The following is a 23260-nucleotide window of genomic DNA, read 5'->3' as shown; positions in this document are numbered from 1 at the left end:
TCAAAAGGTGTCCCAAAGGAGAGATTTGTTTGATTGTTTCATACTCTTACTTAAAATGGGGTGGTTATCATATCACAACAGAATAAGGCTTAATTAAATTCTTTGCGATTGTTTGGTCAAAGTTGAATTGAAGATATTTATGTCAAATGTCCACTGAATGACAGTTAATGCTATGCTTAAACAGTAGAGTTAAGAGATAGTGTCAGCTTCTTGCTTTCGATATGCATAAAACAAATTTGGACACTGTATTCCTAATTATGATGGAAGCATACTGTTTTGTCCTTACTGGTTCATAAGAATGATCCGAGCTATGTGTTTGAATATAAAACTGATTCTTGTAGCTTTTATCCATTCAATAAATTATGCTAATAATCATGGTAAGGTCCAACAGTATAGTTCAGAAAAGCATATTAAAAAAAAGGGAAAATGGAGGCTGTAAATGGAAGTTCTACAAATAACAGACTCAAATGTCAAATTAAAAAAAAATAATTAAAAAGTAAAACTGTACATCTTAAAATCTTTGTGGATGCTCATCACTGATCAATTTCCCTAAATTAGATATTATATCTAGAACTTTGAGAGGTCTCCAGGAAGATGATACTTGCAGGAAGACACAGCCAAGATCCTGCCAGAGACTGTACATTAGTTCATCTCCTCCTGCTCAGATGTGTTTTGACTGACTGGGTTGTCCTGGAGTTTAAAAGCAGTTACTGACCTTAGAATGGCAGCACATGGTGAACAGTTAACCTTTCAGATGGTCATGCTACATTTGAAAATTGGAATATTTTTCTGTTTTATTAAGTAGGCTCGTTCGACAGGCTCTTGAGTAAACAGGATTATTTTATGGGCTGTACACAAGACCATTTAGAAGCTTATGTCGCAAATTTAATTTCTGAAAAAAGTTTTAAAAAATGTGCACTCTCAGCCACCACACAGATTTCTGATTTAGGCTCTAAGCCTGAACTGCTGTGTTGCCTTGGCAAACTCCCAAAGGCTGCCTCGCTTTCTATTTCTGAAAAATAGTAACACTTTTTAATTTCATGGGAATGTTGTAAAAATTAATTAATTAGAGTCAAGTCTTGGTCACCTGACTCTTCCATGTGCTTCTATTAAAGACAGTGGGGATAATATTTAACTAGTAGGTCTTAACCTGAAAGATTCCAAGCATTTTGGCGCCGATCCAAGGAAACACTTAAGGATGGCTTTCCTGGACCTGGACCAGAGCATTCAACATCTTTCAGGATCAAATCAAGTGTCAATAAGATGAAAAGCAATACAGACAGATCATGATTATTACTTATTCCCTGCCTGATCCTGAGGGATGGTGAATCTTTCCCTCACCAAGTGATGAGTGCCATAAAGTGAATAGCTTCCTTGCTGAGCTATTTCAGTATGCTCCAGCAGACTATAAGAACCGTAGAAAAAAGAGCACAAAAACCCTCCACCCCATATCTCCAGAAAACTTACTCTCAAGAATAAAGGGGGTAAGATATGTGAAAGAACATAAAAACCGTATCAAGAGATATTTTTGATGTAGATGTAGATGTCTAACTTTAAGAATTTTGGTTTTTATTACGAACATGACAACTCTTGAATTTAGAGAGCTTTCATCACAACATATTATATGACTTTAAATGGAATTCCCAGAAAAGAAATAATTTTCCCCTTATTTTGTATCAAAATAATTAAATGCATCACTGGTGATCTCAAACACATCTACCCACAGCATCCCAGCCTGTTTCATAATGAATCACATCTGATCCCAAAGTGACCATTCTGCAAAACCCTGTTAGGAAATTAACTGCAGGCCAGGGAGTGGTACTAATCACACAACCAGACAAGACCACAGCTGCCCAGCTTAGCTGTATAACCCTTTTTTCTGCTGAACAAACCGGTAAGTTCTTCCTACCGAGTGAAGCTTCTGGTAGAGGCCACACGCGTTGCATACATATCCACCATTTGCATTCTTTCTCCAGAGAGAGGTCTTTGTGGTCAGGCAATTGGCACAAAAAACACCCGAGCCTCTACGTCTCTGAAATAGGGAAGAAAAAGGGAAAAAAACCAGGTCAGAGGTGAGTCACATGAGCTGCGAAGTTAGGACAAATCAACACAGGAGTTTTGTCTCTAGACTGGCAACAATGACAGTATAAAACCACACTGCCCATAATGAGGTCAGGTTCAATTGTGCTTAATAGGCACCACTGATTTTCATTATAATTAACCCTAGAGTGATGGATGAGGTGTGTGAAACACCAAAGCCTTTTCAGAATAACAGCTTTAACTTTTTGAACTTCAGGTTTTGTGCATTTAATGATGGTTTCTAAACAGCAAATTCTGAAAAAACCCTTTGGAAGCTGACAGAACATTCCATAAACTCCTGGTTTCACAACAGATTATTTCTTTTTAGCTTGCTTGATTTAAAAGTCTGATTGGTAACAAGAATTCTGAAACATCACCACTTCAATTAATTACAGTCTGTACCTGCATCATACTAATTCCTTTAACAGAGATTATACATATATTAATTTAATACATGATATTCAGTTCCAGTCTTTCCCACTTACTTCTGAAATCAGTATAAGATACCATATACTTCTATTAGCCCACTATGAACAAATAAAAGTACAGTATTCTCTAATGAGACCTCTTCTGAGCTTCATTCAAAACCCCAGAAAACACTGTCTCGTCGATGGATAGATTTATTTATTTTATTTCAGTCAGGTAAAGAAGGGTACACTACAACTTTCATAAATACAAACTGATTTTTAACCAGACTGAGCTGTGCATTCATCAGCTTTCATAATGATCCAGGAATATTTAAAAGTAGACACGTTTATGAGTATTGCTCGTTAAATTTTTTCTATGGAATAATGATTTCATTAAACCTTTCATTTAAACAAAAGTCAGGCTGTGTTTGCGGGTACAAATATTAATAAGCAGGAAATTGAATTCTTTTGCTGAAAAGAAAATCTGAATTTCAACTCTGTTCCCTTTTAGCAAAGAAAGAAAATCCATACAAAACCTTCAGCATCTAAGATAAGAATGAGTAAGTACAGGAAAAAACAGTCTGGGTGAAAAATAATTTTATTATAAATTAAAAATTACTAACACTATAAGTAAAAATTTCAGAGTTTCATAAAATTTAAGTAATTTATTTAACTTTAGTTTATACTGTAGAAGACTGGTGCTCATGCCAAAAAAATACAATGGTTATAATTGTACTCTGATACATTTCAAATGGAAAGCTTTCTGCAGACATAATTTTGGCTTCAAGACTGGAACACTTTCTTGGCATTGAAAGGGCATTTGATTCATCGGGTGTTTCACAATGTATCACTAAAAAGACCTGGTGAGCAGCCAGTTCCCTATAGGGTAATTTTTCCATCCAGATGCAAGTGCTATCAGAGGCCCTCGTCAGCTAAACTAATTATGATCTTGCATTTGCTGATGCCTGCTCACTCTAACATTCGACATCCTCCATTAATCATCAATACAAGGAAAATGAATGAAACGTAAAGAAACGAGGGCTGGTAAGCTGCACAGCCATAAAATCTGAAATGAGTGCAATAATTTAACAAGATTGGGGAAATGTTTTTAGTGAGCACAAAGTCAGGCTAACAATTGCCCTTTTAAACCAAGAACACAATTTCATTTGTACAGCAGGTTGTGCTACTTTAAAGTGATACAATAAAATCAGGATTGTCATCAAGATAATCTCTCTCTCACCCCCTTACATCATCCCCTACTTTGTCTCTAAAATCAGAAGCAGTAATATATGACATTTTTCTCAATTTAGCAAAGGGAAGAACTAAATGGCGGTTGATGTCCTTCAGCAAATATCTAACTAGTTGTGCATATGAGATGTAACTCGCCGTGGAAAGATGCGCTCGTCTACAAGTACATTGAAGGTCTCAATTCTTTTTGTGGCTGGATTTCCTTGCCTAGCTTCACCTGGCTGCTGAAATATTTTCCATAAGAGTACAATAAAAGCCTCACTAGACTAATCCCAATTTGGTCCACTTGGAGGGTGAGAAGTTTCCAAGCGGAAATGACTGTACATGGCCAGGATTCAGCTATAACTGCAGAACTGTTCCATTCCTACTTCTTGTCTGCTGGCCTATAGTTTCTTGGTGTGGTGTATTAACCAAGTGGAGTCTTAATCTGAGTCAGTCTTTCCACCCTTTTATTTCTGTTTGTGTTCCTTGAATTTGGGAAATACCCTCTACAAAGTAATGAAGGACTATTAAAACATAGAGAGAGTGGTCTAGTTTATATGCTGCATTTCTATACATCTGTATAGGGACAGAAGGTATAATTACACTGAAATCGTCATTGAATGCTATGGTGCTAGTATGTCTTTAAAACATTGTCAAAAGCAACTCATTTTTTCTTTTTTTAAAGAAAGATCTGATTCAAAATGGACATTAGCTGCAATGAAATATTACAATGACTGTAGCTGACAGTAATTTACAAAATACATAGTAATAGCTATATGTATCAGAATAGGTTTGCTTATTTACTACTTACAAACTATTTATCTGTTTAAAATGTCGAAGTAGTCCAGTAAAATATCCTTCCCTAAATTTAATGCAAAGTATGTAAATTTGACTTTTGTGCTGTTCTAAGTGCTGCATCTGATCTTTTTTGTTACCTTCTCTTATTTCCATATTATTTAAGGACCTTACAGGACAATCAACATTGATTATTTCAATACCAAAGAGTTTCAACATAGCTTAAATATACTAATAAATGAAGAATCAAACCATCTCTGGAAAAACTTAAACGCTGTTACTTTGTTGAGCATTTTGGTTATGAAACAGATATTTATAGTGGGGACATACAGCTTTAGAATGTATTTCCTGCCGTGAAACAGCACTGTGGCAGAATTGGACTCAATATTCTTGACTCCCAGAAGCCACTAACCACAGAATGGACCCGCTTGTCATAAATATACCTCAGAAATTTTGATGATGTCTGCAAGAAAAAATGGAGGGCTTTTTTAAAAGCCTACAATGCCTGTAATCCTCTTATCTTAAACAAATTTTTGTTGCTAAATGTTAACCAACAGTTATACTTCTACTGTTAGTGATGATACTTCTGCATGAGTCTGTTTGGCTTTGCATACTCAGCTTTTGTACTAGTCAATAATACTAGCCAATATTGCTGCTTTTCCGAGTAATCTCACAAAGAAACAGGCACTTGAGCTCAAATCCAGCAAAGCCTGTGCAACAGCTATGGCCCACAGCCCCCATAAAATGCAGCCATGCACTCAAGTGCTCTGCTAAGCACTACCCTAGCCAGCATTTTCAAGAAATACGTTAGAGAAGCTTTTGCTCTTTTTCTAATGTGAGCTTACTTACCACAGTTAATTTCTTAAATCAGCCCAGTAACATTAAGTCAACACGACCAATCATGAGAGGGTTTGAGCCACAGAAAAAATGTTCCGCCTGTGATCAATGCCCTAGCACTAGCTGGAGTTATCACTGCAAATTTCCTGTACATCCTTGGTAGAATAAGCCAAAAGGGTTTAAATAACTAAAATATCTATCTACTAAGTCAAGCTCTAATCATCTGGTGCCTTATAGCCACTACAGTACAATCCCAGATCCTGAAGGGGCCAGCGCTGCAAAGAGCCTGTCTCTTTTCCATTCCAGTTCCGAAGTCTGGGCATTTAATATCACAGTTGTCTCAAATCACATTAGGCTGAAACTTGGCGCACGTTTTTTGTCAGCCCAGATGTACCTTTTTTTATTTTTTTCTTTTTTCGTACTGAAAACTTTATTTAAATCAGTTCAGCTGTTTATAATTTGGAGATTAGCCAAAATTGGGGGGCGGGGGCAGTTTTTCAGATAACTTTCTAACAAATCTACAGTCAGAGTGGCTTTGCTCTGGGGAAAAAAAAGTATGCACACATTTTACTATTTTAGTAGTAGCAAAGCAACAAGTGGATTATTATTTTTATGTAGCTAAGTTATGAAAGTTTGCAATTATTCACTGAATATGTCCTGCAGAACTCTCTACTAACTGTTTTCCCTCAGTAAGAACCATGCTGAAAGCATGTAATTGCATAACAACCCTTGATATGCAGAATATTTACTCACATTTTTTATGGTTTCATATCTTGACCATTTCAAATTGAACAAGTCTGAAACTTGGTATACACAGTTTCAAGCCCAAATGCCCAATTTTATTTTTTTTTAACTCCTTAAACGATTTTCACTAGTTATCAATACTTCATCGAAACAAGGCAATTATTAGGAGTGCTTTCTGCTAAGCAATAAACCAGCAGAGAACATCATAACAAGTAATTCACTCAGGCGTCTTGCCAGGATCAGGCCCTTCTTTTTCATAAAAACTGCTTTAGATTTTAAAAGCTTGACTCTACAGCTCCCATTATTTCAAACTTTGTAGCTGTGTAGAAGCATCACTACACTCCATAATATACAAAAAGTATTTTAAAATGTACTGAATTTTCAGTTTTTATTTCAATAGAACTTCATGTAGCAAAATATATACTATAAAGCACAGCCAAAAACACTGCTCAGGAACTGTGACTTTTTAGCTAGCTAGACTAAGCAACAGTGCCTGACACTCTGCTAGTGCCAAATTCATCCTGTTTTCAAAATTTCTGCCAGAAGATGCTTTTAGAAACTCAAATAGGCTGCACAAGCAGCAGCCAAGCATTTTTCTTGCATCACCCTTCTGGTTTTGGACACAACAAAACTTATCTTATTGCTGATTACTTTCACTTTCCCATCACAAAACGACAACATGATGAAGCCTGAGTAGATTTTTTTACCATCTCTGGCCTCCCTACCATGCTAGAAAGAGAGCACACTGTAATCATGGCTCCATAACACGGGGTGCAGAGAAATCATAAATGTTTCCCAAGAATAAGCATATGCCTGACATATTTCCAACAATGAAGACGGGCAATACAACCATATATGTCTCACTGAAAAAAAAAGGCAAAACGCTGTCTCTGGATGCTCTCTGGCAACACGGGAGGTCTAAAATGGGAACTCCTGCACACTCGGTTCAGCATGAGCCAGGTGACTTACTGCAGAGAGGAACAATTGTAAGCAGCTGGTCTCATACCTTTAATCATTTGGCTGCTACCACTGGGCTCAGAAAAACAGTGTAATGCACTCGTGGTTGCATTTGTTTTTGCCGTGTTTGCACTGCCGTGAGTATGAAAAAGTTTCTTGTTTCACACCTGCTAGGTCATTCCTGTTTTGTTCTCTTAATATAAGGAGTTGTTTGATTATCTTGAGTTTTGGTGAGGCTCAGATTAATTGAAGTTTAAAACATGGAGCGAGGCAGCATCTGGGTGTTGGAGTAAGTGCTACTTGCTTCTGTTTAAGATGGCAAAGGCATCTTTCAGCCCTCATTTCTTTTGGCTGCAGAGGCACTCAGACCTCTCTGCATCAAATCAAAACTGCTTTATCTCTCAACTATGAAAACAGACACAACTATGTCTCTGTAAAGTTTCACATTTTAAAATTTTAGTTGCTTTTGCTGTAACTATGTCTAAATTGGTTTTCTTCCCTTTATAACCTGGATGGCTTTCAGGAATAGACCAGGCACAGCAAATTTTTGTCCCTAAAGCATAAGTTGTCAGAAAAAGAGAAACACAAAAAGCAGAGTTTTAAAACAGAAGTTGTTTTCAACCTTAACTATTAGTTAGCAGATGCCTCTTTAAGTCAATTTAATGTGCCAAATCCAAACTCTTCATCTAAGACATTTTCAAGAACAATTGCATTAAAGAGTTGTATTTGAAAGATGCATAAGAAAGAGGTTAGGAAAAACAAGGTAGAAAGAAAGTAAAAATGCCAAGAGGAAAGTCAAAATTACAGACTTAATTCATGTAAAAAGTTTAGTGGAATTTTTAATGTCATATTGTGACAGCATTTTTGTATGATATATGCTGTATTATAAACTTTTAGTGGAGGAATCAGGGGGGTCTTAGAGAGATAAAAAACACCAGATAGTAAATTAAACATTACTGCTAGCGCAGCTTTTCAAAATCCTACCCCTGATCCCTTAGGGAGAGTAAATATTTTAATGTGCATGTAAACTGCAATTATTTTTTTATCAGCAGCAAAAATGAAGATGAGTAGATTTTGTCCCAGCATTTGAAGTATTTCCCTGTATTTTGTAAAGCTACCTTAGAGACATGGCATTCACTACTCAAAAAAACCCCCCAACTCCACCCCAAAAAACAGGCAGCAAACTACAATCTTTTATGTCTTACTGAGCAAGAATGATTTAGTAAGATACTAGTTTAGGATGTTGTGATTTCTGCCAAAGTAAAACAATGGCTGATCAAAATACTTTATTAAATTAAGAAAAACGCAGCTATGAAAAGAGGTCATTAAATCACTTGTTGGAACCCTTCACCTTTACATCCTCCCTCAAGCTACAGCTGACCCAACCTTTGCCACTGTGCTGGAAGGGACCTGGCTTTGGACACCACCTTGAGCCAGAGCCTGAGGTCCGAAGGCAGGAATTTGCCATCACTCCCAACATCTGTTAATGGCCATGTGCAACTATGGGATCACTTGAATAATCATAATGCACTTTACAATGATTTATCAGTTTTCATTCACTCAAGAATTTATCAGTGGAAATTATGTAGTTCTAACTATATCTTCTTGCAGTCCAAACAGGTATGGGAGGTAATTTCACAGTTTCCCCCTCAAGATCTGCAGTGGCACAAATATGAAATGAAATTTTTTCTGCTGATTAGACTTCCTTGTCACAGTTAGTGGCAGTTAATTTTTAAACACTATGTGTTAAAAATGCATGTGATCTTTTGTTGGGCCAAATACACACACACAGACTAAATAGATATGTATATATTTATTTATATGTATTATTATTTATGTATTTATACCACATATTAATTATATGAGGCATTTGTAATGAACACCAAAAGATATTTTCTGGTAAAACTGTATGCTAGTCTGGTTTAAAAAGATCTAAATATTTATTTAATCATTCTTCACAAAGTATAATTTTTTTAGAAAGCAGTTGCCTTCAACTGTCTTTTACTAGATATAATGTATTTTTATGGTCTTAGCCTTGAATTCACACAAGGTGATCATCATTAAATCTCTTCCAGTGCCTTAAACAGCAGTTAGCACACTATAGGGTATGAGCTTGCTTCTGGTGTATTTTGCCACAGACTACCAGCAGTATGACAGAGACTTCCATGGAAGCAACCCAAACATTTATTTTTAAGGTTTTATTAACATCAATAGCAAAAAGGAAAAAAGGAACCTGAAAACCTGCATTTCCCGCACAAGAATGATGTCACTTTACTGCAACTGAAACCTATTCAAGAGGAATAGAAATCCTGCCTCCAATAACTCACCGAGTCAATTACACAGGAAAGTACTGTAATGGGCTGTCCCCCGTCAAACAGCTCACGTACACCACTTCCTTCTCAATTACCAACTTGTCTGCATTGCCATCTGTAAAAACGAACGCATACCTTGTGCTGCCAGTTTCTGCTCTTGCACTTCCATTAGTGGAACTGGCTGCAGCTGCTCAAGAAGAAAGCCCTGATTGTCTTTGTTTTCCCCCCATGTAGCACCATTTTTCTCCCTTCCTCCTGTAGCTCGGCTCAAGGTAACGCATTACCTTTGTTGAGGTGTGCTCGCAAGTCTTTAAAATAAAGTCTGCCTAAACTTGTGTCCTGTTATCTTTCCACAGTTTCTGACCTAACACAGTAAAAAGCTGCCAGCAGCATCTCTCAGTATTTTCCCCAGAATTATGGAGTTAGTATCTCAACAGTTAGTATCAGTCCTTTTTAGGTACTGCTGTAAAAATTGCAAAGTTGCTGGATAAACATCTTCCTGCTTTTCTAAATCAGCTTGACTACTCAAGCAATTTTAAAACAGTATTCATATGAAGCATTCAAAAATAAGATTAAAAAAGAAGTCCAATTTTGGAATAATAATATTACCTACAAAAAAATGGTTAGGTAGACACATAGTGTTCAGAAGCAGGACAGAGGGAGCCTGGTTTGGGGACTGTGATCCTGGCCCCTAAGTCTTTTTCTGCTTGCACTTTGCTCCAACAGATTCACGCAGCAGCTCCAATGCTGAACGGCTGCTTGAAACCTCAGTGCTTGCATACACAGATCGCTGCTCCTTCCCAATCACCGTATGCTTCCAAACGCACTCAGCTTTTGTTAGAGAACAAATCTAAGTCATTATCAGTCTCTTGCATTTTAGTTTCAAGTTAGAAACACAACATAAAATGGTAAAAAAATGTACAAAATTAGACTACTCTTCTTCTGATAAGTAACTGGCTAAAAGTAGTATTCTCAGAAATAAGCATGCTGAAAGAGACATTGAGAAAACTGGAAATGCCTCTGACTCTTTTATTTCTTGGCACTAAGCAGAACTAACCAACCTTTGCTGTCTCAAATGGTGAATCTAAATCTATAGTTAGACTTTTCTATAAACTGACTGACTTTCTGAGATAAAGAGTCAATTTTGAAGGTGCCTAAACATGGAATTAGGTGCTTAAGTTTAGGTATCAATACCAGAGGATTTATGTTCAAAAAGGTACTCAATGTATCCCTTCTTACAAAGTAATCTCACTCATTAAAGGAACTGACAAACCTGGAGCAAAGTTATGTCCATACTTCCTTAAACACCCCAACTTTGACATGGCAGGAGCAATAGACTGCTTTTGCAGATCTCAGCTACGAGCCAGTATGTAACTCTACATGTGATAGTAATTGAGGGTCCCAATCCCACAAGTGCTCTGCTGCAAGCGTGAGCACAAAGCTGCTGGAGTTCTCAGCTTCTGGCAGCTGTTCCCACTTCCACAGAAATCAGATGGGCAAAATTAAGTTTTGAGGAAAAAAAAATCACAGACATTTAAAAAACATTCCCTGACCTTATTAAAGCCCACGTGATCTCTATTTATACAGAAAATGGCTCAGAACGCCAGCAGCTGAGAGGAGGAACTCTCATTTGTAGATTTTGGCTGTGGGCTGCCAAAATCAGCAGGAGAAAGGCTCCTCAGGGGTAAAAATTTCAAAAGCCATTAAGAGTCTTAGATGCCTCAGTCCCACTGACTTTTGATCACCTACATCCTCCCAAATTTGCACTCCCAAATCTGGAAACTATACTGGAAGAATAACTTGTAATTCAAAGGATTTTTAAAAAAATGAGGATCTAAAGTTTTCATAGAAGTCTTCAGGACTCAGAGAGGAAATGTCAATTAGGTGTCTACTCCTTGGTGAAAATTGGTGAGGTAACATTTACCTGTTACTTGTATTTTAAAAAAATTCCCCTTAGGACTGTTAAATTCATTTAAAGAAAAAATATAACAAGAAAATGTTTCATATAGGCAGCTGTAGCTCACATACTTGTTCAGGAACTGAAGTAACTATAATTTGAGTCTCATGCAGTCCCCATGAGAAGGCTGTTCCTAGGGTGGGATCCAAAGCAGACTATGTCCACCTATTATTTTCAGTACACTTAGGACTGCAGTCTTGCTGCAGATCTTGTTCCGTGCTGTTTCTAGAATGACTTCCATTCAGAGAAATCAACATTTGCCAACCCATACCACACAATTACCATAGTTATTTCCTATTGTGAGCTTAGGGAGAAACTGTGGTATCCCAGACACCACGGTGTGGTAAATATTGAAAATTAGTGGCCTTTTTATAATGGACATTTTCATCTAATCCAATCCATTTCAAACACTTCCAGTTAACAAGACAATAAGGCAGAGTTTGTGTCTAAATGGTTAGTTCTAACATAATCATCATATTCTGTCCTGTGATCTATCTCACTTTGAGTAAAAATATTTGATGGTTTCCTTTTTGATAGCTTTAGGAACTAAGAATGGACTAGAACTGTGATTAACCCCAGCACTCACCTAAGGAGGTAGCTCCTGAAAAAGAAGAGTAAAAACCCCAAAACAACACCTCCATATTTTTTTGGGTTTTGTTAAAGCTGACCCATCTCAAAGTGCCAAGTCCCTCCTGGCTGCACTAGGCAAAGAGCTGCCAACAAGTCAAGGGAGGTGATGATCCTTCCCTCTGCTCAGCCCTGGTGAGGCCACACCTGGAGCACTGTGTCCAGTGCTGGGTCCCCCAGTACATGAAATACCTGAATGTGTCGGAAAGAGTCCATTGAAGCACCACAAAGATGATTAAGGGACTCAGGCATCTGTCATGCAAGAAGAGATTTAGAGAGCTGGGACTGTGCAACCTGAAGGAGAAGGCTGAGGGGGATTTATCAATATGTACCTGATGGGGGAAGGAAAGAAGACGGAGCCATGCTCTTCTCAGTGGTGCTCCGTGAGAGGACAAGAGGCAAAGGCACAAACTGAAATACAGGAAATTTCATGTGAACATAATGGAAAAACTTTGTTACTGTGAGGGTTTTTGAACACGGGAGCAAGTTGCCCTGAGAGGCTGTGGAGTGTGTGTCCTTAGAGATACTCCCAACTGATAGGACATAGAACTGAATACTGTGCTCTGGCTGACCTTGCTCTGGGCAGCGGGGTTGGAGTAGATGATCTCCAGAGCTGCCTTCCAGCCTTAAAAATTCTGCAAAACTTTCTTCAGTGAGAGGCTGTAGATTGCTTGTCACTTTTCTGTTCTATTAAGTTCTATCCATTTTAGTCTTAATTGCTATTCATTTGCATTGAAATAGAAAATATTTTAAAACTTCATGACTATAAAAAGTATTGATTAGAATAGAGCAGACCAAATTTTACAGACTGGAGTCGGTAAAACTGTAGTTATTAAAAATGGAGAGACCTACTTTTAAATTTAACTCTAAATAATTTCAGAATGTTTACGAGGAACTGAGTAAAGTATCTAATGTATGTTTTACAAAAATTATTCACTGCTTGCTCTTTTCTATCAAGATCCTATCAAGACTTATAAATGAGTCAATACGCGGTGTTGTATATGTTTTTTCCTTAAAAATACCATTAAGATGAGAAGAAGAGAACAACTGTTCTACATTTTGGAGACATTTCTCCTTAAATAGTGTTTATGTACTGCAAGCATCCTTTCCATAAACAAACCAGGTCTTTGGAACAAGTGAACACAATCTCTGAAGAATCTTTACCAGCTTCTATTTCGGGTACATGATGCACTGTGAATTTTAGGCCAACATGGGCATATGGTATCCTAGTTTGATAGGAAACATTTCATGGAATTCAAGACAGAGTCACAGCATAATGACTCGAGACCTTAAAATCTGTGATACAACACAAGGTTAAAAAAAAAAAAAGAGAGAGAGAGAAAAAAAAAGAAAAACAAATGTTTCCTCATATAATACTAGAGGGAGTAGGCATATGCAAAAGCACAAGAAAAAGGAAAGTCATAGTAACTGGTGTCCACAAAGGAATTCTCTGAATCCCTTATTAATCAGGCTTAACCTCATTAACCAAACTGCCTTAACCTCTTCTTTTTAGTTTGGGAGAATCACCCAATAGGGGAATAATTTAGAAAAAAACCAAAAAACCAAACAACAACTAACCAACCAAACAACAAAATATTTATCTTAAGAACATTCAAGAAGGATTTTGGGTTTTTCTGCCTTTGCAGCCTTAGAAGTGGGTATGCCCTCTGTTCTTCTATACTCATTCATACTGTTACGGCACAACAGTGCTCCCAGCGGCCCTAGTCTAATTTTCCTCTTACCATTAAGAAGGTGGTTCTTAAATTGCTTAAGACACCAGCTTCAAAATCTGCATTGTCAGAACCAGGCTGCATTTCACCAAAGGAATTGATTCTAATGTAAGTGGCAGGGAGAGCCTACTGCTGGGGGCAGTCATTCTCTGAAATGACACAAGCTTGATGAGCAGTATGAGACAAGCACATAACTTAGCGGGGTTTTCCAGGAGTTCTGCATGTCGAGGACAAAATGTACCCATCCTGTCACACACTCAGGCTTCAGTTCAGCGTGCTGTGAAGAACTGAAAAATAGCTTTCAAGAAATCAGGCACAGGGCTGAAGAGAGGCATAGCAATAACTGTCCTGTCAGCCCACAGTTACCTTATTTTTCACATCCTTTGGAGTGTTCTTAAATGAATCTGACTGTGCAGAAATGCCTTGTAAAACAAGCCCTCTGCTTCCTTTCTGAAGTGGCATCAGTGAAACAGTTCTTGCAACCTCACTCACGATGCTGTGGCTGCATCCATGTGTAACTGTGAGGCAAAGACCACTGCACTGTCTACATGTCTTCATGTGCTGTGTGCACATCTTGGACACAGACTCAAGGAGGAACTGACTGGTCCTGTTCTACAAGTCAATTTTTCAGACTTTAGGTAAAAAATGTCAGGAAACAGTTTCCCTTTTACCTTCCACCTCCTTGTATCACAATTCATCTGATTCTGAAACCAGCCAAGCAGAAGGCCCACGTACACAACTTTGAAATAAAAAGAAACCTTTATATTTAGACACATTGTATGAAATCATAGCTGCTATTTGTGAACTGTCTATATTCAAAGCCATTCGTGTCTTACTGACAGAACAAAAACTCTGACACTCTTAAGAATTCACTTTTCAATTTCATACAGGTTTTCCTTAACAGTGAATGTCAAATTGTTTTCACTCCCTTTCTTTATCTTTATCACCTACTGGAATCTTTAGAAGTGAGAAGGAAAAATATGTACACCAGAAAGGAGCACATTTATAATGACATGCCTTTTTTCTAGGAGAAAAAAATAACCTTCCATTTCATCAGCATCTTTGCCAAAAGCCCTCTTTCAGGAACTGAAAAGAGAAGGACCTTTATTTCCTACATATATTTTATAGGAAACATTTTTTGGTTCTGTGTCATGGACTCGGATTTCACACCTTAGTGGCTAGTCATATGGAAATGGACATGACTGTGGAAACTTCATGGCTGTCAAATCCTGACAGTAAAATCAGCAGGAAGATGAGGAAGGTGTGGGGAACACTGAATGATTCATGCAGTAACAACCTCTGGACCCTTTGAGGAGATTTTGAGATGGCTGCCAAGGCTACCTGACTATGACCAGCATCCTGGACCCTCTAAAGCAGGCTGTAAATCTAGGCACGATATAGAGGGAGTACTGCTCTTTTGAAAAATACCCACATGTGTACGTGGATGTGACATGTACGGATTTTTATATGGAAAGATCTTTCCAAAATCAGGTTGCAATTCCCAATGAATTATACCTCCCAGAAATAATTAGTAGCATATAAATACTGGGCCCTGTGCAAAGAGAAGCAACTTAAGCTACAACATTCAGCAAATCAGTATTTTGCACCTAACTCTTCCATTGCCAAATCAAATACAAATCCTCTCCCATTTCATACCCAGTTAACTCCACCTATCGCATAAAGCACAAGGAGAGCAGAAGACAGTAGAAGACCGTACAGAGTTAGTGCTGCTTTGATGCCAGTCTGTTTTAGACACAGAAGAAAAGAAAAAAATTAAAAACTGACCACACTGAATTTGGGTTTTGCTATGGTAAGGGCAATTCTTGGTTGATTATACTATGGTCTTGTGACCTACCTCTGGAGCCCTGTCATATGTGTGGCACTACCAGGGTAGACATGGTAGACTCATCTTGAAGATGACCTGCATAATTTCACATTTCAGGAATGACAGGCCTAGCACTGTAGCACAGACGGTCTGCACAGCCAGGGCTGTGATTTCTACTACATTTCAGTGATTAATGGCCTTGTAATGCAATACAAGTTTCCTACAGAATGTTGTAATCTCCCTACAAATTTGGCGTTGTCTACTATTTACTGGCAGGTTGTAGGAGCAGCAGAGATCAGCGCTGCTCAAAGGACTGGGTGCAGTCCCAGGTACAGAGGAGAAGGGACAGGAAGCAGCTGGGCAGTGCGCAGTGCAGATGGGCAGGACTGTCACCATCAGCTGCCAGCCCCAGAGGGTGCTGTGATGGCTCCTAAAGAGTGCTGCTCCCATGGCAGGGACAAAGGAAACACTGGGAAACCCTACTGTTGGCAATATCACTCAACAACTAGAATGAGCCATTTTAAAGATGTATCAGCCTTAAAAACGCCTAATCTCAGTCCCCATTTTGAAGAGTTCCTGCAGGAAGTATTTACACACACACACACACACACAAACACACACGGACATGTTAGGAATGAGCCAAGCAACTCACGCGTTTATGGGTCATTTTTAAATCCAGTGCAGTCTGTGGATCATGAGTCACACTGTCCCTTCTTACGCAAAAGGACAAACAGCTACAAAGAGTGAGAATGACATTCCTATGGTTGTAACAGCAGTTACTCACAGAAGGCAAGATGGGGATCCCCCTTTGTTTATGCACAGCGTCCTGTAAGATTATAGGACTATTTAAGAAGTAAAGTAATACTGGAAAAATGGAAAGAATCTCAGCATCTGACTTCAGAAGACATCACTATGTTCATTAGTGAAGCAGTAGAAAAAATTAGCAATCACCTAGTGAAAGAATCTCAGGCATTACCTCTTCAGAGTTTATCCATTAAACACTGCTATCCTGTATAGAGTAAATAACTACCAGGAAATCTACTGCACATATTTCAATATTCCAGTATTTTTAAAACACACAACCCTTTTCATGCATGTATATCCCTTAACATGTCTGCTGGAGATTCTGTGCTTTGCATGGACTAGCAAAGAGGGATGTTGGATGATGCTTTTGTTATGCTCTTAAATTCTAACAGATTTCAGTAGTAATTCTGATCAACTGGTGCATTCCAGACTTTATTGCCCATCTTTCTTTTTCCATTTCTTCCATCAACCAACCAGTTAATAAGAAAATCGGAAGAAAATGTGTGTGCAATGGATAGCAGAGCATATAAAACAAAGAAGTGGACAAATAATATAATAGTTGGGAATATCAAGCAAAGACGTTAACATTAACTAAGTTTACTTTTCATACTATTTAAATACAAAAAAATACAGTAAGAAGTTTCTGTATTTTAGTCTCAGCCAATTTTGGGCCACACTGAATGTTAAATAAACTATTATTTAATCAAATACAGGCATATTAGTCTCACTCCTGCTGACAACTTCAATTAGAATATTTTTGCTTCATATAAAAAAAAAAGTAAAAAGGAAAAAGCTCATGATCTTTAAACTACTATGGCTTCTGCACAACATCTGGTTACAATTTTTAATATATTCAACCATCAAACTTCTATCTCCACAAAACAGTTTACTCAAGATTTGTTTTAATTATCCTGCATTTCAAGCTTCATATGGCTTTGAAAAGGAGGTGAAAGGATCGCTCATGATGCAGACAGATGCAAACTAAAAAGGGCTATACATTGAAAGATGATTTTGAAATGGTTTTTAAAAATGAAAAAATCCTTTCTATCATTGCCAGGAAACAAGTGTTACTTTAACTGTTACATTACACAGTACCTTTTGGTTTGTTCATTAACAATTTTAATGGTTTTTCGGTTGGATTCTAGGATTAAGGCAACCTTTATTAGCACTTTTGCTGGAGACATACAAGTTGCAAATACGTATTTTCTCTTTTTCTAGCCAATGCCATAGTGGGAACACTTTAAAAGTACTAGTTTAAAAAAGAATACATAGCAAAGGAAGCAACTGAATGTGATAAAGTAGAAATAAGAACTAATTTTATAGCGGCACAGAAAAGCCTTGCTCATACAAAAAAAAAAAAAAGAAAGAAAGAAAAAGTTGTACTGTATTTTAAGCATGGGAGAAATCTAATTTATTTTCATGAGCTGATTCACCTGTGTAATGTCAAGCACATCCATAAGCTTTTCCAAGATTGGACCTAAGACAAAAATTAAGAAAATGCCTGGGGCTCTGCTTTTATTAAATGTTAGAGCCTCAGGCAGCCAAAGGGACATAACCGTATTTTTTTTAAATGAGTCTTGGGGTGCTACACCAAATCAATGAGTCGTAGATAGAAACTGTTTGTCTTATTGTGGTGGAATCACTGTAAACTTTGGAGGGTATGAAACTTCTTATTCATTTATTTGCATTACATATATGGATTAATGGGAAAGCATTATGGAAAGTTGTTGTTTATTTTATGAGGTAACTGGTTTGAAATTCAGTAAATTAAACACCTTTTTCCTGTTTTTCAATCACTCAGCACCCATCATTCCAAGACAGGATATTCAAGGAAGCTTCAGGTTGGTTTTTTTTTTTCCTGGAGGTTTTTTCTGATGCAAAGCATGGATTAGCTTAGACATGAATGGTCATCTTTTATTTTTATTTCTTTAAAGATCCTTCAAAGAAGACAGCAAAGACACGGCTGAAAAAATGCAACTTATAACCATGATCAACGTATAAACAATTGTGTTTTACTGACTCCAGTTCTCAGACAGAAACCCTCTTGAGTTTGGTACTGGATCAATACATGCAGCCTTCTTTAAAATTTATTTTTAATGTAGAAACTTTGAGTATTAAAGAGGGCTAGAAGTGATGATTTCATTTTAGTTCTGTGAGGCATTCTGGTATTAAACTCATGATACAGTCTTGTCTCTGAATCCATGACCACCAGCCACCAAAGCATATAAAATACACTCATGACAAAAAACTCTTCAATCCATGGCCAACCATACCAAAATGAGTCTAACTCCCAGAGCCTACTTCAATTAGTCAGGGGGACCTCATCTCACTGAACTTCAGGCATTGCCTCCACTGGAAGAGCAAGAACTGCTGAAACAGTTTCCCTGTGTGAGAGTAATATTTGACGCGTTGCTTGCAACTAAGAATAGGAAAACACAGAAGAATGCAAAACTCTAAGACCAGGTACATCACCGATAAAAAAGTCACCATTTTTCACAAAGCCTTAGTTGCTACAGAAGATGATGATAGAGATGAAGCTGTATTTTACCTGAACCAGCCTCATATCTTCAGGTTCAAAATCCTGCAGTTTCCTGAAAGACATTACTGATTCCCTGGGTTACAGTTACCACCTCAGCCTCTCAGCAAAAGCTGGGTTCATGTGGTTTAAAGTAAGGAAACATGAATTGTCACTGTCCTCACTGACACAGCCTGCAAACAAAGGGCTTCAGTATTCTCTGCCATCTTTTATTTCAGGTATGAAGAGCAGGAATGTAACTCAGAACAAAAAAAAGCTGGCGGTGAAACTTATTGTATATGCACTCCCTTCACACAATCCCCACCAACAATCCCAGGGTACATTTGGAGTGTGGTGGGAATTCAGACACGTGATTTTGATTAATGTTAATGCAAGTCGTGCGGCCAAATCCCTGTACGCTACTTTGAGAGCTTATTCTAAAATCAAAATATAATTAAGGTTGCAACACAAACCAAATAAGGCAAGGAAATGACACTTCATTAGTAACCTGTTCATTACGAGTACCATAGGTAACCTGTTGCAACAGTGTGGTACTACAATAAAATGTTTTAAGTGTTTATACACCACCATTGTCAACTGTTCAGGAAAATATGGTAAAGACATCCAGACACACTAAAAACAAAGGTTAGCTTCTGCAACTATGTGAAGTATATAAATTGCTTCTTAGTTGTGGTACCGGCTCACAAGATTTTGAGTCCTCTTCCCAGTGACATGGGAGACCAGCACATTTGTTCTCTTTGTAAATTTATACTAATGAGCAGCCATGCATAATACAACAGACTGTCAGTAGAGAGGAGATGAGGAGGGATTAGGAATGCATATGAGGTGTTTCTGTTTAGTCAAGCTCATAGGTAACAGATAAATGAACTAAAGACTGTTTTCAGATTTTCCCCTTGCACAAATTTGTATTGCAGATCTTTATAATTGTGAATACCAAATTTGAATTCTACAGTGAGAAAGGGTACCATGCATAGGAAGAGGTCCTTTGCTTCTAACACTGCTTTTGCTGATGAGTGAAAGGGGCATTTTTGTGGTCATTCCCTTATTCCTGCTCTACAGAAAGCTGACAAGCCAGTTTTGGTTTGGGTCTTTTGGTTGGTTTTTGTTTGTTTGTTTGTTTGTTTGCTGTTATTATTACTATTACAATTATCAACAATATTTTTATTAATATTATTCCTGTGGACTGTGGGCCATGTTTTTTCATCTTTCTCCATCATCCATAAAAGCCAATGGAAAGAGGAGTTCTCTGAACTCTCTCCTGGAGACAAAAGGAGCCATTTTACTAAAGCTCAGTAGAAGCTATCAAAGAAGCTAATGGCTACAGCTTATAATCTGCAACAAACCCCTTTTACTGTCTTTGTCCCGTAGAAAGAATAAAGTGGTTTTGTGTGTGTACATGTGTGCATGAAGAATGCAGGGGAAAGAGAGGAAGTGAGTACTGATAGCAGCGATAGTATGCTGTGCTTTACAGAACACGGAGATCTTGCAGTAGCAAGCAGGCATGGCTATATCTGAGATTAAGCAACTTCCCCTATCATTGCTAAAAGCAAATGAGATTACAGACCCAAAATACAACTCAGTCCTTCATGAAAGATTTAGGATTATTATCACAAACCTCAAGTATTTTGTTCTGCCACTCTGACATGTGCAATGTTGTTGCTAGCAATAAATTCAAAGCTTTTAACATACGTACTACAAAACAAAAACTGAGAAAAAGAAATGCTGCTTAATGGAAAAATATTAGGGCAATAAGTGTTGATCTTTATTACACATCTATTCACTATACTCCTTGCCATAGTTCTAGCAAGCTCAGAAGAGAAGACTACTAAGATAAATTCGTCTTGCAGTCTGTAATATGACTTTATAAGCATATTTGGTAGACTCACATAAAATGTACAAGTAAAATGATCTAAATTATGAACAACATTTTTTTCTTTTAAAAAGTCATTGAGTATGCCTTATATAGCTCAGTTCTTCTTTACTATTATGGTCTCTCTAAAAGTGGATTAGAGGTATACGGTTTTTTGACATAGTGCAAGAAGCGGGAGTGTGCAGACAGCGCAGAGGATGTAATTTTTTTCCTCTAACATAAAAAGATGTGTGAAGTTACTATGGCTCTTCAAAAAGGCCTAGTAATTGAGCCTGGTTATGGTCTCATTAATGTGCAAGTTTCATTTATCACCTTCTTTCTTTGTGGATTATGTGCATTGATTCATCAAGACTTGTGACACATGGTTTTCATTTGTTCTGTTCAGTGCTTCTTTTTAAATCAGTTTGTATTAGATTGTAAGAAACAGTCAATCACACTAACCTTCTGAAAACAGAAATGACAAAAATTCAGCTTTTTAGAAGAATTCACAATTAAATGCATTTTCACTCTCTTTTTGTGCTCTTTGCATGTTTTTCTTTTAAGTATGTTTAATAACACGTTATCTGCAGTTACTCATAACATAAAAGGAGCAAACAAAACAATGTACACTGAACAGGGGAGATGTAGATGTTTAGCAAATTCATTATTACAAAAAGTAATTGATTTTAATTCATGTAAGTGACAAGAATAACACAGGCAAGGTCTTTTCCTGCTGATCTACAATATCTTTGATAAGTTGTTTAATAATGAGATGTTCTCCCATAAATTTCCCTCTGCCTCCCTTTTTTTACTTTGCTTTTCTAAAACATGTATCTCCTCAAATATTTCCATTCTGCATGTCACAAGAAAACGCCAAAAATAGAGAAAGAGAGATCTGATAAAGATAAAGCATGACAAAAGTTTCACGGATAATTGCTTTCACATATCCAGTTCAGCTCTCATCTCTCCTAATTAGCCTCATTACCATACCTTAAGACAGACCAGCAGTCACTCAAACTCTCTGGTTTTTTTGTCAAAACTATTGCTGACAGGCAAATGGACAACACATGCACTGGGTGAGTCTATTCTAGACTATTCTTTTATAAGACTAGTCTCCAGCAGAAAACACAAAACAATAGGTCTTCTATAAATGTATAATGAAAGTATACATACAGTGGGTGCATACTCAACAAATTATTGTTCTGTTCATTGCTCCATCATCTCTTAAAATAAGGACTATAAAAAAAGAAAAATCATTCTCATACACTATCATTCTCCAGAATATTGAAGAGATCAAACCATTGCAGTACTTCACTATGACTGATAGAGACTTTTAGAACAGCCTCACCACAGTGGCTGAAAAAAAAAAAATCACTAGAGTGTTGTAAAGTTTGACTACATCGGTGCAGTGCTGCTTTCAGCATAGCCACACTATCTCAGGAAGCTTTTTGTTTTTACAAACCGTGCTCAAATGAAAAAGCTTCATCTCAGTGCTCATATTCATTTAAAATTAGCTCATAAAAAGTATCGATGAAATAGTTCACAGGGGCACTAGAAATATTGTAGTATTAAACTCCACTGGCTATCAAAACATTAAACTATATAATGGGAAGGCATTGAAACCCCTCACAATGTCCATTTCTTTTTCACTGTTGTTTTAGTCACACATTACATTATGTATAGAGTTCAGATACATGCTACTTTGTTTTCATTTTCTCTATTTCTCTATAAATATTATCCTGTCTAACATCTAACAATTTTTATATGTTTTTCTACTACAACATTCTGGTAAAAGGTGATTTGTCATATTTTCATGTTCATGGTACAATTAATAAAATAAAAATATTGTTTCATAATTTTTATAACAGAAATTTTATACTCGCAATGTCACTTATTTAAGAACTGGACATTACACAGTCACTGGTCTCTCCTCCCCAGCTCCTCAGACACAATCTTCTTTGTGATATTCTTCTTCTTTTGTACAGTTGTGATGCAACCTCTATCGTTAAAAAAACACACAAACAAATAAAAGAAAAAAACCCACAACCAAAAAACCTCCCAACAAACCAAAACAACAACAACAACAAAAAAAAAAAAACCAGTGAAATGGATTTTCTGCACTTTGCAGTTTGGGGAAACTAACAGTCCATTCAGCATGACTGAAAAATACCCTGAAGGTCAATATTTACTAAGCATGGCACACACACAGGAGCCTTGTTAAAAATCCACAACAAATCTCTCATTGCAAACAAATCCAGAGGCTTGAGAGCCGATGCAACTGTCAGGGTAATGCTTATCCTGACAGCAGAAAGCTGTTTTTTTACCAGGCTAACAGCTAGCTAGATGTCTGCTGGCTTCTTACCAAGATTTCACTATTTCAATTTCTTCTCTTCAGGATTTATTAGGTGATGAATATACAGCAATCTATCAGAGGGCTAAACAGCATCAAATGAAGGTAAGGCTGACACATCCGGGCACTCGGTACTCAAAGAATGCCCGTAACCGACAACTGTAACTACTTCATGCAAATAGTCAAATAAAGCCATTTGAAATTAAACCCTAGGCTGAAGA

At 37.3% G+C, this 23260-nt stretch overlaps 1 protein-coding gene across 7 annotated transcripts in view; it reads right to left on the bottom strand.

The window, feature by feature from the left end:
* TRPS1 (transcriptional repressor GATA binding 1) overlaps positions 1–23260 on the bottom strand; it is a 212913-nt gene that overhangs the window by 9530 nt on the left and 180123 nt on the right. For all 7 annotated transcript variants that reach the window (XM_032692150.1, XM_032692121.1, XM_032692158.1 and 4 more), the window contains one exon: positions 1910–2032. In XM_032692150.1, the coding sequence (XP_032548041.1) occupies positions 1910–2032 (123 nt within the window). The remainder of the gene's footprint in view (positions 1–1909; positions 2033–23260) is intronic.

The sequence above is a fragment of the Chiroxiphia lanceolata genome, chromosome 1, assembly GCF_009829145.1.
Source record: "Chiroxiphia lanceolata isolate bChiLan1 chromosome 1, bChiLan1.pri, whole genome shotgun sequence".
Lineage (NCBI taxonomy): Eukaryota > Metazoa > Chordata > Aves > Passeriformes > Pipridae > Chiroxiphia > Chiroxiphia lanceolata.
The sequence above is the reverse complement of the archived record's forward strand: the minus strand, read 5'-3'. Positions and strand labels throughout refer to the sequence as shown.